The 16944-nt window shown below is 36.8% G+C and overlaps 1 protein-coding gene across 2 annotated transcripts in view; it reads left to right on the forward strand.

Annotated features, from left to right (window-relative positions):
* The window catches only part of RAP1GDS1 (Rap1 GTPase-GDP dissociation stimulator 1), a 138429-nt gene extending 135915 nt beyond the window's left edge, over positions 1 to 2514 (forward strand). For both annotated transcript variants that reach the window (XM_063458611.1, XM_063458612.1), the window contains one exon: positions 1865 to 2514. In XM_063458611.1, coding sequence (XP_063314681.1) covers positions 1865 to 1992 — 128 coding nt within the window. In that variant the 3' untranslated portion in view covers positions 1993 to 2514. The remainder of the gene's footprint in view (positions 1 to 1864) is intronic.
* Positions 2515 to 16944: the final 14430 nt, after the last annotated feature.

The raw sequence follows: 16944 nt of genomic DNA on the forward strand, positions 1-16944 counted from the left end.
ACTGGAAGATAGAAGATTTAGTCTAAGGCAAAGGAAAGTTGTTGTTTTTTTACCTTAAGGACAATAAGCATGTGGAATTCTCTGCCTGAAGAAGTGGTTTTATCAGAGTCCATACAGATGTTTCAACAGCAACTAGATGCATACTTGCAAAAACAGAATATTCTATAATATAATCTTTCAACTGTAGGGAAATAGCTTCTTGATCCAAGTATAAATCTGACTGCCATTCTGGGGTCAAGAGGGACCCCAGTTTGTTGTAAAATTGGAAGTGATTCAAACTCATCTTTTCATTGAGTTCAATTATATAGTTTAAATACAGATGTTTATTCATATTTATAAAAATATAAACATGCAATTTTTAATTATAAAAGTTATATTTATAGTTATTTTATATATCCAGATCTTTCAATGAGCAAAGCCCCTTTCCTTTTTTCAGTGATTTACGGCTATTGAGTCTTTCAATTCAGTCACTAGAGGTGAATTTAACCCTGCATTAAACATTGCCGTTTGTAAAAATACATTGCTTTACATTTCAGAGTTAAAGTGGCATGGCCACTGCACCCAGACCACTCTATGGAGATGAAGTAGTCTGCATGTCTATAGTGTTCCTTTTATTTAAAAAAAAATAAATGACACACCACCATTTATTTATTTATTTATTTATTTTACTACAAAATTGTGTGTGCCCAAAGCAGTAGCAGCAGATGCATGTGTATGGGTAGGTGAGGTTGTTAGAAAGTGGGGATGTCTGTGTGGGACTGAGGCACACAAGTGAAGCATTGAAGTGTGTATTCTTGCTTGCTTTGGGTACTGAGTAAGTTAAGAGTGATCAGTGAAGAAGAGAAGGGGCAGATGGACATTTAGTGTCAGACACAATCAGATGGCCAGTACTGTTCCCTGAGTACTCCTGGCCAGTAACGAGGTATCCCAACACCAAGTGTGGAACAATGTTGCATCAATTGCTGCATTATGTGTTATTAGAGGCTTTGTGGAGCAAGCATCTCTGTCAATTCCTTGAAATGCCCTGCTTATATCATAGAAAAGGAAGCCAATTAATTTGCACTCAGTTTTCTTTGCCTATTGTTAATGAAACACAAGATGTTACAGAGGGTCTGGTTGTGAAAGCTTACTTTACTTAAATGGTAGTTAATAAATCTACAGTTTCAAGATGCCACTCTAGTATTACTATTGCTAGTACTGCACCTCCTGGTGGTAATACTATTGTAATGCTGGTGGTAGCCCAGCTCTATTCTCTTTAAGTAACGTGTACCAGGAGTTAGTTCATCCTGCAGTTAGTGAGATAACCCAATGTCACGGTTCACTTTCTTCACACAGAATTTGTACTGTGCAGAGTAACCATCTCCAGTGCTCTAAGTGTGATCCCAATATGGTGTACAGCAATATGTTTTATTCTGCTGGTATCTTGGCCATCAAAGCAAGCATACTTTTTTTTTTTTTTTTTTCTCTTGACGAACACCAATACTTCTACTAGTATTTCTAGTGGTGGTGGCATTATCTGTGATATACCTGTACACTCTCCTGCTACTGATTTGAAGAAGTTAGCTTTATTTTTATGTTTGTTAAATAAATCATGACACTGTGTATGTTGTGTTGTTCATCTGAGGTTGTATTGACTAATTTTTAAGTAACGTGATTATGTCTTGATTTGTAAAACCATAGAATTTAGAGTGTGTACTTTCTCATTCTCCCATGACTGTACTAATGCATACATTGCATGAAATAATGCCTATCACCATACTCAATATACACTTTAAAGCTATGAACATGTTACGTTTCCTTTTCATTTATTCTAATAAAATATTCTAGTTACATTTATTTGCATGTATATTTTTTTTTCTTCCAGAACCTTTGAATAACGAAGTTCAAAATCTGGCATTTCTCGATGTTGTAGCCAAATTACGAAGCCATGAAAACAAAACTGTTGCCCAGCAGGCCTCGTTAACAGAGCAAAGGCTAACTGTACAAAGCTGATATCTATTTGTACTAATTGTCTGTACCGCTGACTTCATTGTTGTGTCCTATGTACTGCTCTGGCCATGTCCCTACCGACTCTATTACTTGTGCATGTGTTATGTTGCCACAGAAACAGGCGAACTGCTGTACGAACCTGTACAATCATAGGCACAGAACGATGAAAAATAAGCCAGTCTCTCCTCATTTCTGATTACTGTCTCCCTTGTATACACGTTGCTTGAACCCAGCGGTAAAATGTGCATGTTGTAGTCCTATGATGTAAAGTGATACTCACTGCTCCCTTATTACAATCCTTAACTGTGTAATAGAGTATTGCTAGAGTATGGACAATACAGAATGAATAGCCAGTTCTTTTTGGAATTGGATGCTCACATGTAGTAACAGCAGCTCCATTTTTGGTGCTCTGGATACAGGCTAGAAAAAGAATGCAATTGCCGCTCATTCACTAGTCTTGCCTGTTGCTGTCAGACTTGTGGTACAGTATTTAGAGTTAACTAATAAAACTACCAGTACCATCTGTTTCCCCCTTACGTTTCATTTATTTAATAAATGCCTCTTCTGTTTGTATTTTACAAATGTTCTGTGTTAGTAATGCATTCATATTAGGTCCTGAAACATGGAAGGTGTTTAGGTCAGTGCATAAACAGTGTTTCGTCATGACCAAAAAAAGGGACCACCATACTGAAAGGGTTAAAACTGTTGACCCCAACAATATGCTGCTTGTGTTGACCAGACATAATGTAGAAGGTTAAAGAGTTAATTACATTGTGACAATTTCCTAGATATATGTAGTAGTGACGTAACTTCTGACAAGGAAGGTGGGATTTATATTTTCATGCCCTTGCTATTGTTTGTTTCGTGGACATGAAGGTGTGTCCTAAAAGCCCATCATAAAGCTGATGCACAGAGTTTCAGCCCCAACAGCACTGAGTGAGCTGCTTTTAATTCACAACCTGGCTGCAGTCAGAAACACTACAAACAGATGGTGATAGATATCCTTAGTATATGTCTCTCTGGGTGTCCTCTCCTTCTATTACAGGTTGCTTTACACTTCAGATCATTCAGTACAGTCAGTAACTGAACTGTGACCACACATTAGATAAGGAAGTCTTTTTTTTTCTAGAGTGAGAGGGCATGTCTATCGAGTCAGGCTAATGGTGCAGAATTCTGCAAAATATTTATTTTTTTAATGCAAAAACAAAATATTTGAGCATGCAAAAATACAGCACATTAATGTGGCCAAAACCTATCAAAATGCATTAAAGTTTTATTGATACCCTGATTGTTCCTTTTTTATTATGTTTACCAATATTTTATTTTCTGGTTAAGGACCAAAGCAAAATTACTTTTATTTTATTACCTCCAATTAATTTAATTGGGCTGGAAACATCTTTAATTATAAATAACTACCCTAGTGTGGATTGTCCCTATAATATACAGGAAGGAATGCAGTGCAGTCATGGCACATCACTAAAAAAGGAAGTCATTAATTGGTCAAAAGTTTGTGTACAACTGATAATCACAACTTTATAAGCTTGTTGGTCATCCCATTCCAAATCTAAGAGTATTTATATTGTGTTCATACCCTTTTTTGCATCTATAACAGCCACCACTCTTCTGGGGAGATTTTCCTCAAGATTTTGCATTGTGTCTGTGCTCATTCAGCCAAAAGAACATTTGTGAGGTCAGACATTGTTGTTGGACCAAAGGATCTGGTGCTCAGTCAGCATTCTAATTCATCCCAAACATGTCTTGTCAGGACTGTGTAAGCCACTCAAGTTCTTCCACACCAAACATTTGAAACCACATCATTATGGACATTGCTTGGTGTACAGCTGTACAGTTATGCTGGAAGACAGAAGGGCCTTCCCCAAACTGTTTGAAGTACTGTTTGAAGTACCCAACATTGTCTAATGTTTTGTATTCTGTGCATTAAGATGACACATTGGAACTAAGGTACTTAGTACAGCCACAGGAAATTATCAATACTTGGCACTCCACCCTGTTAGAATGTGTGGTCTATAGAGCCCTACAGAGAGGGAATTATGTATGGATGTATGCATCAATCATGGTATGTATAATTAATGCTTTTTCTTCTTCTTTAAGTGCATACAATTTCATCCTTCTCCTTCTCATACAGTTTAACCCCTAAGGCCTCTGAAATTTCAGTTTCCGGAAGCGCGGAGTGCCGCAGGCAGGGGTGCTGCTGATTCGCTGAGAACGCTCAGATGGTGCTCTCAGCCAATCAGTGACTCCCTATTCACAAAACTGGCTGGAAAATTGTATGTTTTTTTTCCAAACCAGTTTTGTGAATGGGGAATCAGTGGCTGAGTGTGTCAGTTGACTGCTCTCAGCCAATCAGTGGCGCCACTGCTCAGCTGCACTCCGTGCTTCCCGAAACTGACATTTTAGAAGCCGGATGCCGCCTGGGGGGAATTGAAATTGGTACTGGAGGCAACTTTGTGGTAAACCCTTAAAAAATGGTTTAACCCCTAAGGCTTCTGAAATATCAGTTAGGAGTGTGCCCAGGGTCCTCCTGGCACCATAACAACTTAATTGAGATGAAGTTGTTATGGTGCCTAAACTGTCCATTTAAGTGTTGCAAGGTGGGGCCTCCATAGATCAAATTAGTTGCTCAATCGGATTCAGATCTGGGGAATTTGGGGGGCCAAGGCAAGAACTTGAACACTGCAATGTTCATTAAACCATCCCTGAACATTTTTTTTTCAGTGTAGCAGGGTGTGTTCTCCTGCTGAAAGAGGCCACTGTAGAGGGAACACCATTGCCATGAAGGGCTGTATGTGGTTTGCAACAATCTAGGTAGGTGGTACATGGTTTCCCAGAAGAACATTGCCTAGAGCCGCTGTTCCCAAACTGCGTGCCGCTGCGCCCTGGGGCGCTGTGATGTGCACAGAGGAGTGCCGAGGAATGTTTCTCCGGTGCTATGATTACTACTGAACAGTGGCCCAGTCGGGTGCCACGGTCCTTTAAGACTGCAACTGGGCACCTGCAATGTCGGCCGACTGGGAAGAAGTGACAGCCTGTCACTTCCTCCCAGCATCCTGCAGGGTGACAGAGTGGGAGGAGGCAGCCACAGCATGAGGGGAGAGGAGCACGAAGAACTCCAGACCCCTCACTCCCACAGCAGCAGGACTGCAAGCCGTCCTTCTGGCACATAAGGTAAGCTGGAGATATTAATATTTTTTTTTTATCATGTGTGTGTATCTGTAAAAATGAAAATCCAGCTCACTCCCTTATCTACTAAACAGCAACTTGGGTGCTGAAAGATTGTTAGTTTAAAAAAAATAATAATTTAGGCAAAAAATAATGGGGGTTTAGTTACATTATATGATCATACATTGCAGAAGCCTGCCACAACGTTAAGTGTGCGTGTATCTGTGTCATGGTGTGGGCATGTATCCATGTTTGTGTGTGTCAGGGTGCATGTGTGAATATGTTGGTGTGTGTTGGTGTCTATATGAATGTTTGTATAGGTTGGTGTGTGTGTGTGTATATCTATATGTGTGTATATCTATATGTGTGTATATCTATATGTGTGCACATCTCTTTGTTTAATGTCCAAGAATATCTGGACATTGTGTATATGTGTATACATCCAAGCAGTCACACTCCTGCAATCTAACACAACTATTACATACAAACATACCTGAAACACATTGAACTTAATGTGTATAGCTTAGAGGAAAGACAAGACAGGGGGGTATATAATAGAAACATTTAAATACATAGGGAATCATCAACACAGTAAAGGAGGAGACTATATTTAAAAGAAGAAAAACTACCACAACAAGAGGACATGGTTTTAAATTAGAGGGGCAAAGGTTTAAAAAAATATCAGGAAGTATTACTTTACTGAAAGGGTAGTGGATGCATGGAAGAGCCTTCCACCCTGAAGTGGTAGAGGTTAACACCATAAAGGAGTTTAAGCATGCGTGGGATAGGCATAAAGCTACCCTAACTGTAAGAGAAAGCCAGGGACTATTGAAAGTATTTTGAAATTGGGCAGACTAGATGAGCTGAATGGTTCTTATCTGCCATCACATTCTAAACACATTCAAAATAAAAATATCTAAACACACCAATACTTCACACAAATGTACATCCGCATTTAAAAGTGAACATTACATTCAGTCCCAAACTACAAGAGCTGAATGACTCTTATACAATCATCACATGTTTGGGGGCGGGGTCTGCTCTTCATGGTGGCTGGATGCACATTGTGTGAGCTCCAAGCCAGATCTTCACATTTAGTGAAATAATTGATTCCCAGCTTGCCAAAAAGCCCCAATCTGAGACATACCTGCTCCAGGAGCCGACCGGAGTGCCTCATATTTTAACTGATCGTGTTGAGCGCATTTATCAGAGGGTTCTGTGAGGCCTATGCCGGACGGATGAGGCAGCTGCTGCCCCATTCAATGTAAAGCAGTGCTCCTGCAGGATCATCTTTTAGCCCCTTTTTCCCTCCTCTGGATAGGTGGTGGTTATCCTGGTCCCCACTGGACACTAATACATACCAGCCTGATTTATTGGTACAATGCCTATCCCAATTCGGTAGGGAGTTCGCTTCAACACGATGGTGGCTACACTTTCTGGTCATAATACCGAGCACCTGCAGCCGGGAAGGGAGTGCCCTGATCATGTCAAGCACTTCTTGAAGCGACTGGATGCACAATTTACCCATGTCCTAGCTGCACATCAAGCCCAAGTAACGCCTATGCCTCAAACAACCAACAGGAGCAGCGTGGAAGAGGTGGCGACGGGGCCAACCTCGGGCCTTCCTCCTAACAAAACGCTGCTGTCTGCCCACCTAGACCAGGGGCCGCAGGGGGAAAGACCCCACAGCATCAATCACGCGGGCAATCACCGGCTGCAAGTTGGTGCTTTCCACCATTACGGCCTTCTGTCTCACCCCATCGGAGAAGGACTGGGACTCTGTGAGCCTGTGAGCCCATGGTTTGAAGATACCATCCAGAAAACCGATCTGGAGCTTGAGAGGTGCCCAGCGTCATGCCCGAACTACTGCTACTCCCAACACTCCTTGCCAGTGGTTTCTTAAGTGAATTTTACTCATAACTATATGCTACTCTCGTTTAAGCTATCATTCATCTCTTATACCTTAACATGCATGTACATCCTGGATACACACCTTGGCTAATCACTCCCATGCTGTCAGTTAGCGTACTTAGATCTCAACCTGTTATTTCATTATTGTTTAGTGACATATGTTTATCGTGTTCTCTCTTCATTATATACCTAAAAATTGTGCTGACATCTCCATTGCCACACAGTTCAGAGTCTAATATATTGTAACCGCTTGCGGTTCCCTTATTTACCTCTATAATGTCTTAAAGCATAGAACTTAGCAGGGCTAACCATACAGATATCTTAGCCATAATGTTATATAGTTAGTAAGAGATCCTCTATTTAACATGTGTAAATAATTGAGAATACAATATAAAATAAGGATTGTCTTGGAAGCCATAGATTTTGTCTTTTAGATATTTATTATATAAAAATATAAATATAGACATATCAAATCCATTATAGCAGAGTTTATAAGATGAAATTAAATGCTTGCAAATACCATTAATAGGTTAACATACCCTTCTGAACATGTCATCATGTCAGCCTCTCAGTCATTTTAAGATGGAGCAGCGTCTGTCTCCAAGTCTCTCCTCTGTCTGTTAACATTTAAAAGTACACCTATTTATACCTTAAGTGTCGTCATTTTAGAGTCACCATAGTTCAAATATGAAAAAGTCCATAACTAAAAGCAAGTGCACACGTCATGGGAAACTCCCGGACCTGGGGAACTTCCATCAAGTTCAAGGGACAAGATGGCTTCCCAAAGTCTGAATAGCTTATCTGTTGTTTATACTAAGACGTAAGTGCACAGTCGTGGGAGATTCCCGGATTTGGGGAAGTTCCATTAACTTGGGGTTACCACAGTATATTGTGTACTGAAAGAGTCTTAGTATAGCCTTGAAGCTTGTTTATGCATTATTGTTATTGTAATTCGTCTGGGGCAAAATGGCGCAAACATGTAATGACCTGGGGTTATTGCTTAAAGAAACATCTATGAAAAACAATATGTTCCATTTCTAACACCTTGTCAATTTGCAATATCTCTTAAAGACAAAGTACACAGTTTAAGAAATACAACATTTCATTCTAAAACTTGTAATATTTGCATTTGCCCATAACACCCTCTCCATTAAACTGTGGGCATTGTAGACCATTTCTTCCTTAAATTAGTGAACCAAAGTTCTCCAACAGTCTAGGTTTTTTTTTGTGCTCCCAGCTTCTTTGATCATTGTTGTAACAGTAAAACATCCGTAGTGTGATCTTTGCCTGTAAAGGTGGTTGATTTAAAATGAGCAAAGCTTTTGTCTAGGAAAGAATTGAAAAGAACACCAAGTTCCAGAGTAAGATATTCTCGGATGGATCCGGATACGAATTTTAATCCAAAGTTAAAAGTAGTAATTGTATTTGTAATCCAAAGTCTGTAAAGGCCTGTAGAAGTTTACATTCCTTAGATATATTGCTGGAGGTTGTGTTTGTAGAATACCCGGGTATTTGTTGTAGAGTATAGGTTGTAGAGTCCAGCTTTCCAAATATTTGGCTAGAATTGGTTGCAGATTTTGAATCAGCATTATCTGTTATCACTGTGGTGATGGTGTTGGTATTTGTCTTTGTCTTTGGTTTTTTTATTTTGTTTTTTTCATGAAACATTTTTACACCGTTTATGATGTGTATAGATTGGATACTCTCCAATATTCTTTTACGGAATAAATTAATTGACAGCATTTCCAAGACATTGTCTTAAGTGACATGGATCCCATTATAGTAAATGTTATGTTGATACAGCAATCGAAGTGGATTCTCAAGAACGCCTCTTTTTGCTGTACTGGAATCTTTGTAACATCTCAGTGATAGACATCTCAATGACATCAGGTGCTGTTGTGCTAAAAATGTTAACAGGTAAAATCTGTGGAAAAATCTTTACATTTGTTATACTTTGTATAATAATGATAGATGAAATAGTAACATAGTTAATCTTTCTAGTGTTTTGTTTTAAATATAAAAACCCTTATATATGATTTAGAGATATAAGGATAATTTGAAGCAGCAAAGTATTTACCGCCTTTGTTCACAATGGTATGTAAAATTACATTCTCTTTAAATGGTAAATATACTCTTTTATTCAAAATGTCTCAATATATTTAGAATAGATGCTAATTGGAAATATGACATTATTCATCTTTCTTTGTCCTGTTAGGGAGAAGACAACTTATTCCCTAAGTTACGTTTTTTTAATATAATAACTACAGTTATTAGTGGCTTAAAATACCAGAAACACCCAAATATTGAATTTTATTTTTATTTTATTTTTTTACCAAGATCTGACAGCCATTGTGGAAAGTCACGTTCGTAAGATTGGATGCTTAACAATGAGAATCTTAATTTTTTAAATATATTTACCAGCGGCTGTTGGGTGTAACTTAAGATGATTTGGATTTTTTATTATTTCTAAAAGTGAGTTAAGAAAGCACTTAGATGCAATATTGAAGGTATTTATATTTTAACTCTACCTTTGTATAGGTGGCTTTATGTACCTTTAACCATCAAAACCAAATAACATTTCCCTGGTATTTGAAAAACCGATAAAATATTTGATTACGTGTATTTTAATATATATACATAGAGTGGTATGGATGTTGAATTTATATCTTTGACATCTTTTCACCAGTTTGCAATAGGTGACCTAAATGATCAATTTCCAAACTCATCATGTATATCAGCTGGACGGGTTAATCCATAATACTCTTTTACTTTCCATTGACTGGCCTTAGCTCTGGCAGACTGAATATGTTTATCATTATAAATAAACTTTATGATAGTTGATGTAAAGTTTCTGTCTGTCTTTCAGTTACATTTTAACTGTTGAAGTACTTCACTTATATTAATTATACCACTCTGCAAACTTAAACGAATATCGAGTAGTTTCTGATTTAATAAGAACACTTCACATTTTCTTCTAAAGTTTAAACGTTATTGCAGTTGTTATTGTAATCATATGATCTTTAACTATCAGGATTCAATTATTTATCTGGGTAATTAGCTGTTATGCTCTTATACTTTATGTCTAATATATTTGTTTGTAGGCCATACTACAGCTGCATATGGCATTTTAGAAATAATCTGCAATTGCGTTTCAGATATTCACAAAGTCTATCCACCTTTGTAATTAACACATTATGTGTTTATTTTATACCATTAATTATAGTATCTGTATTATATTACACGTTGTCACTGACACATTTCTGATACAGGGAAACAGATAGCATGATTGCTTTAGTAATTATAATTTTTCTGTCCGTGCACCACATTCCTGGAAGTCAAGAATATAGCAAAAATCCTTTGTCGTTTGATTCTATGGAGCCATTTACCGTTTTGATGGGTATAGTTCTACCAAAAGAGCAAGGAGTACATCGGTAGATCACATCTGTAACAGAACCATTACAGATTCCTTGTTGTAGCAATGTCTCTGTGTTTATGTTTACAGGAGTTCTTTGCTTTGCAAGTATGTAAATAATATGTAGAGCTTAAGAAAAGCTGCAAATCGTGCTTTAGTACAAGTGTCCCATGATGTCAGGTTTCTGATAGATTTTGCTGGCCTTTTATATTCCATTCTTTTGGCAGGGCATCTGCTCTTAGTAGGCCTGTGTTGTTATTATTTATTAATTGCATCAAGGTTTCTTTCGTTAATTGATATGTTTCTTCCGACTTCAAATTTATATGCCACCAAATGTCATAATAAAGTTCATTGTTACAGAATATTGTTCCAGGATGGTTTTTTCACTCCAGTAGGAAATCTATATTCCTCTTCTTCTGCTCCTTCCTATTATCCACGTTTCCTGAGTTATAGGCAACAATCTGTGTCTTGTACTGTGAGGCGCTTTGATAGTCAATCAGGTTTTCTCAGTACCATGTTCCATCTTTAGAAACAGCTGGGTGTTGACAATTATCAGCCTTTATTTCTTTTTCCGGTTATCTTCTGTCTGGAAACATAATAGCAATGTCCAGAATTAACATAGCACTTCTTTACAGCATAAGAAGGCTGTTTGCGGTAGTCATTCAATGATAAACTATATTGCATAGTCTTTTCTTACATCACCTTCATAGGTGCATCCAAAGTCTTTTACAAGCATCTGTCCCATCTTTTTCTGTTTTCAGCATGCTTTGCCATCATCGTTGAGTCCATTTTTTGGAATGATCTCAATAGGTTCCTTGTGAAATACCAGTGTAGGTCACATTAGCAATCATTGTACTGTGAGCGGTGTCTCTCCTTTTGAGATAGTTCTTGGAGGCAGTCCTCACGATCAAAGAACTTGTATAATGTGCAGTCCAAGTCAGTTCAGGTGCTTCCTGCTTGTTAACATAATCCCAATGCAGTTTTAAAACGACAGCTAGGGTTGATGTTATGATAATGCTGCAGATTGTAAGAAGGAGACACCATAACCAATTTTCTAGCATCCTTTTGCTTCCATCTTTGCATTTCTTTCTTCCTGTATAAGATAATTCAGGTTCAGTCACTGTTTTCTCCAGAGTCTTTCTGATAATGATGTTGATTCATTTTTCATACATTCCATGTTAACTGTGAATGTATCATGTCTGTCTGTTCATCCTTCTCCTTCACATTTTCAGGATCAGATGTCAGATCATGATTCAGTCTGTTATGTGGCTATGATTCTGGTGGCTGTGTTCTGGTGGCATTTCTGTCATCCTCTGTTTGTTTTATCTTGTCATCTTTAACAGCATCTTTATCAGTCAGTGGTTCTGTGAACGTCCTGTTAGTAAAATATCAAAACTTACTGTTCTCTGTTGGCTCTGATTGTTCTCTGTAGTAAAAGTTCTCGGAGTCACCCTCTCCTGGACAAACTGGCCAACAGTAAGAAAAAGTTGGTGGTGCAAGGTGAGGTGGGCTGGAAAAAAAATTCCCTAAATTTCTCTTATAGAACCAATGGTTCTAAGCTCTCCCTGGTGAAGAAATATGTTTGTCAGTGAAAAACATGTAACATTTCATATGGTGTCTCACCATTTGTATCATCAGGTATGCTGTGAATGCTTATCTGTACCATAGGAATAAATAGATACCACTGTGTGGGGCAAGCAACTGGTAACTTGGTTAATAATCATTTAACCTCAGCATTTTCCCAAACCACAACCCCACTACTTTGGGGGTGGTTGGGGCACTGAAATCCCAAAGTAACCCAAATGTGGTTGCCCAGTTTTAGGTTTCCTTTGCAGTAACTGCAGGACCACCATCCAAATGGATGGTCCTGGGATTATCAAATGCATACTAAGGAAGTGAGACTAGAAAACGTGGCATCAGAGGTTGCACTTCGCACAGGATATATCCAAGTAAACCTGGTACATGCATCAACACATACAAAAACATATTTATAACCATGAGATGTTGGCAAACTTCCAATGTATAGTAATTCAAAAAGTACGTTAGATATTAATATTTCAATAAACAGTACATCAGTAATGTGGCAATAAGCAAATGCTTATGATTACTAAACACATGAATTACAGTATATCCCATATTGGACCATCAATATTACTTTTCAGGAGTCAGAAGTACATTACCTCTCTCTATAAGAGCTTGTCCTAGCGATAAAAAAGCTTTTGGGCAAGTCTAGCTTTCCTCTATAGGAAGAACAACCAACATATTACCTTCAATGGTTATTATGTAATTAACCCCTCTAAACGATAGGAGTATTTATGCGGATACCAGGTGGATAAGGTCTGGATATCCTTGCAAGCATAAACTCTGCATCATGACTGAGAGATAGGGTATGCTTTTGTGATCCAGTGACCACAGACACATTGCATCAAAGTGCCTGTTAACGGCCAACTATATGAGGAGAGGGACCATGCTTTGTTATAAGCATGTCCATACACGTATTACAATGCCAGGCTTTCAATTTGTTTCCACAAAGCAACATGCAGTTGTGGATATAAACACACGACGTATCGTAAGAAAAACTATTTGAACACCAGACTGAGACTCGAGATCAGTTTACAGTGGACCAAAATAGATAAATGAAATCCTATCAATTAATATACTTCTAATATACTTTCTTTAAATTACTTTATCCTCTGTATTAACTATGAAATATTAAAGTTAAAACAATAACATTTAAAAGCCAACTTTTAGTGTGGATAGGAATTACAAGGCCGTTCGTAGTGTGAGATAAAGAACAGCTTTTTTAAAAACCGAATAGTCTGTGAACACAAAATGACCTTGCGCTGAAATTTCACTTGCAGGGGAAAAAAACAAAACCTTTTTTCTTTTCTTTAGTAAATTAATTAATTAATTAATTAAACGTAGTTAGAAACTCCCTCAAAGTCCCGATGACTTTGCAAGAAACATGTCGTCCTTAAATACTGGGTAAGTCTATTAAACAGTGAAATAGTATTTTTACCCTGTATATTATGTTGTCACAGCTATAATGTGCAGTATTACAAACTATTTTATAAGTGTTGTGCCAACTGTTCAATAAAAGCCAGTGGTCTAGCGAGCTATAGAACATTTATTTATTTATTCTTTAAAGCTCTGACCTCAATCGGCAAAGCAATATTGTAATGGTGTCCATTGCAATCTGCTGTCTTACTTACTGCTCTCAAAAATTCTGAATATGTTCAGAGATTTCTTGGGCAATAATAAATCCCCCAAAAAACAACAACTTTGCATTTATGCTAAACTTGCCTGTTGTAAATGTATTCTGTATATTTCTTGACATAAATACTTGTACTTAAATCTGTTTAACAAAACTGTTTATATTGTGGTAAAAATATATATATATTTATTATTATTTATTTATTTTTAACATTGCTTAATTTTTAAAGATACCTGCATATTTAATGAAATATCCTTTATATGTCTTTAAGGCATAAATATCTGCAAATTAAGTTTATATACAAAATGCATGTTCTGGATGTTCCCACAATACCTCTTCTATTATTATATTTTTTATTTTATTTTATTTTATTTTAAGTGTGAAATCTGATTCCTCTTAGGATGAGCACCCCTCCTCAGCCCCCCAGTTTCAGAGGCCCCTTTGGAGGTGACCACAGAAAAGTATAGATTCTATAAAATAGATGTGAGGGGGCTTTGGACAGTAAAGTCACTTTAATTATACTTTTCATATAGCATATATGATATGTGATATTCAATGGGATTTACTATATCAGAGCATTATCACTTTAATTGACACTGCATTTTTTTTATGCATTCTTCTTTATGCATTATGATTTTTTTTTTTTCTTAATTTTTAATGTCTGTTTAGAATATTGCTGGCTTTGCAATATCAAACTAATTTTGCAGTATATATATTTACAATGCTCCTACAACTCATTATTATTAAAATTAGCCTCCTTCAGCATTAGCACTATCTACCACTGGAATTAGTGTAAGATACACCAATATGTGGTGGAACTGAATCCCCATATATGAGATTTGAAACTGTATTTTTATTTCTACACTGTGCCCTAATCTGTATTTATATACATAATTGCAGGAGCATATAGCTTTTAAAGAAGCAATTATTTCCCCCATCATGTGTGGTTGACTGTGGACTTTTTTTAAAACCTATTCTTTATTTTTATTTTTGTATAAATCTGTTTCTGGCTCTGAGAGAGCAGGCTGCTGAATGCATGTAAATGCTCTTACTACCTAGTCTATATACATTTATTTATAAACAACATTGGTGTATTTATTTTATGTTATTTTATGAAAACCTAGTTTATGAAATTCACTGAGATTAAATGTGTCTGGTCTGATTACAGTCAGTAGTACAATATCATTGTTCTAATTTCCTTACTGCTAGCAATACAGGTACAGTGGGATAGTACCACTTATTTAAGTAAGCTTTCCCTTTTAAAATGGGTGGATTTTAATCCTGCCATTGCAATAGACTAAAGACTGTACCTGAGTAAGCAAAGTCATTATGTGCAGGGATTGTGCACTTTAAATAGTAGAATACTTATGCTGTTCTAGTGAATTGGGCTGGCTGCTTAACACATCATTTAGTATATTTTGGTCACATTTAAAGCTGTAAATGTATTTAACATTTTATTTAAATAAGCCTTTAATAATTTCAGTTTAAAAGTTATCAGAGATCCTGTATAGTTACAATTGTATTTTGCCCTGATTTATTTTACATATATATTATTTTTAATCATTTTATAAATATTTATTTTTGCAGAGCATTTAGAGAAGCAAAGGGTGTATAACCACCTGTTGCCCTTTTTTTCTAGGAGGGTAGTATAATTTCAACTCTGTTAAGGAAAAAATATGAGCTAGTTATCATATATTATATAAAATATATGCTGCAGTGTACTGCATTGTACTGCACTGAATGTATTTAAAAGCCATGTCTTTCTCTTTATGGCTGTAAGTAATAATGTTGTTCATAATTTGGAATATAAACCAACAACTTCTCAATTCCTTGGAATGTTTACATGTCTCCTATCTCCGCAACCTTGGCTGGAAATTCCAGACTCCAATAATAGTTATGCTGTTATAATTCCTGATTTTTAATGAACAGCTAGCGTAACTGACAATATGGAAATTATCGCTGTTTTATAAAACTTTTCTTATATAGTGGACATTAGAATCCAGAATGCAGTAATGCAATAATTAAAAATCCTGTCTGTCTGTCGCTTATGTGGCATGAATATTTTCATTAAGCCATAATGCAATTTTCTTTGCATTCTTGGAATTAGACTTCAAATTTCATCGCTCTCTGGCTTATCACTTTTCTTTTGACAACATTTTGCATTAATCTTTTTCCTGCGCATGCATACTACGCAGCTACAAAGAGAACATACCCCTCTGCCTGCAATCCACTATCCTGGAACTAATGGGCAATGCTGTGCTGGTATATTAGGCATATCAGGGAGTTTACCAAATATGTATATTTGCTCTCTTATGATATTAATTAAGATCCACAAAATGTCAGTGTTGTATGCTAATTACAATGTACCTGGCACCTGAACTCAAAGTGCCTTGTACAAGTTCACATTAAAATCATCTCTATTGATGAAGATCTCTCTCTGAGTCTGGGCTACAAATAGCTCATTAGATTCTTGATATTTCAAGACTTGTGCCATGACAAAGTATTGTGTCTTCTCTTACGTATAAGAGGTTACCTAGGTATTTGTTATTGTTTATTTAACGCTTCCAAGTACAAGTCCCTTCATGGTCGCCAACTGTAACCGCTTGCGGTTCCCTTATTTACCTCTATAATGTCTTAAAGCATAGAACTTAGCAGGGCTAACCATACAGATATCTTAGCCATAATGTTATATAGTTAGTAAGAGATCCTCTATTTAACATGTGTAAATAATTGAGAATACAATATAAAATAAGGATTGTCTTGGAAGCCATAGATTTTGTCTTTTAGATATTTATTATATAAAAATATAAATATAGACATATCAAATCCATTATAGCAGAGTTTATAAGATGAAATTAAATGCTTGCAAATACCATTAATAGGTTAACATACCCTTCTGAACATGTCATCATGTCAGCCTCTCAGTCATTTTAAGATGGAGCAGCGTCTGTCTCCAAGTCTCTCCTCTGTCTGTTAACATTTAAAAGTACACCTATTTATACCTTAAGTGTCGTCATTTTAGAGTCACCATAGTTCAAATATAAAAAAGTCCATAACTAAAAGCAAGTGCACACGTCATGGGAAACTCCCGGACCTGGGGAACTTCCATCAAGTTCAAGGGACAAGATGGCTTCCCAAAGTCTGAATAGCTTATCTGTTGTTTATACTAAGACGTAAGTGCACAGTCGTGGGAGATTCCCGGATTTGGGGAAGTTCCATTAACTTGGGGTTACCACAG

This window comes from Pelobates fuscus, chromosome 6 (assembly GCF_036172605.1).
Source record: "Pelobates fuscus isolate aPelFus1 chromosome 6, aPelFus1.pri, whole genome shotgun sequence".
Classification (NCBI taxonomy): domain Eukaryota; kingdom Metazoa; phylum Chordata; class Amphibia; order Anura; family Pelobatidae; genus Pelobates; species Pelobates fuscus.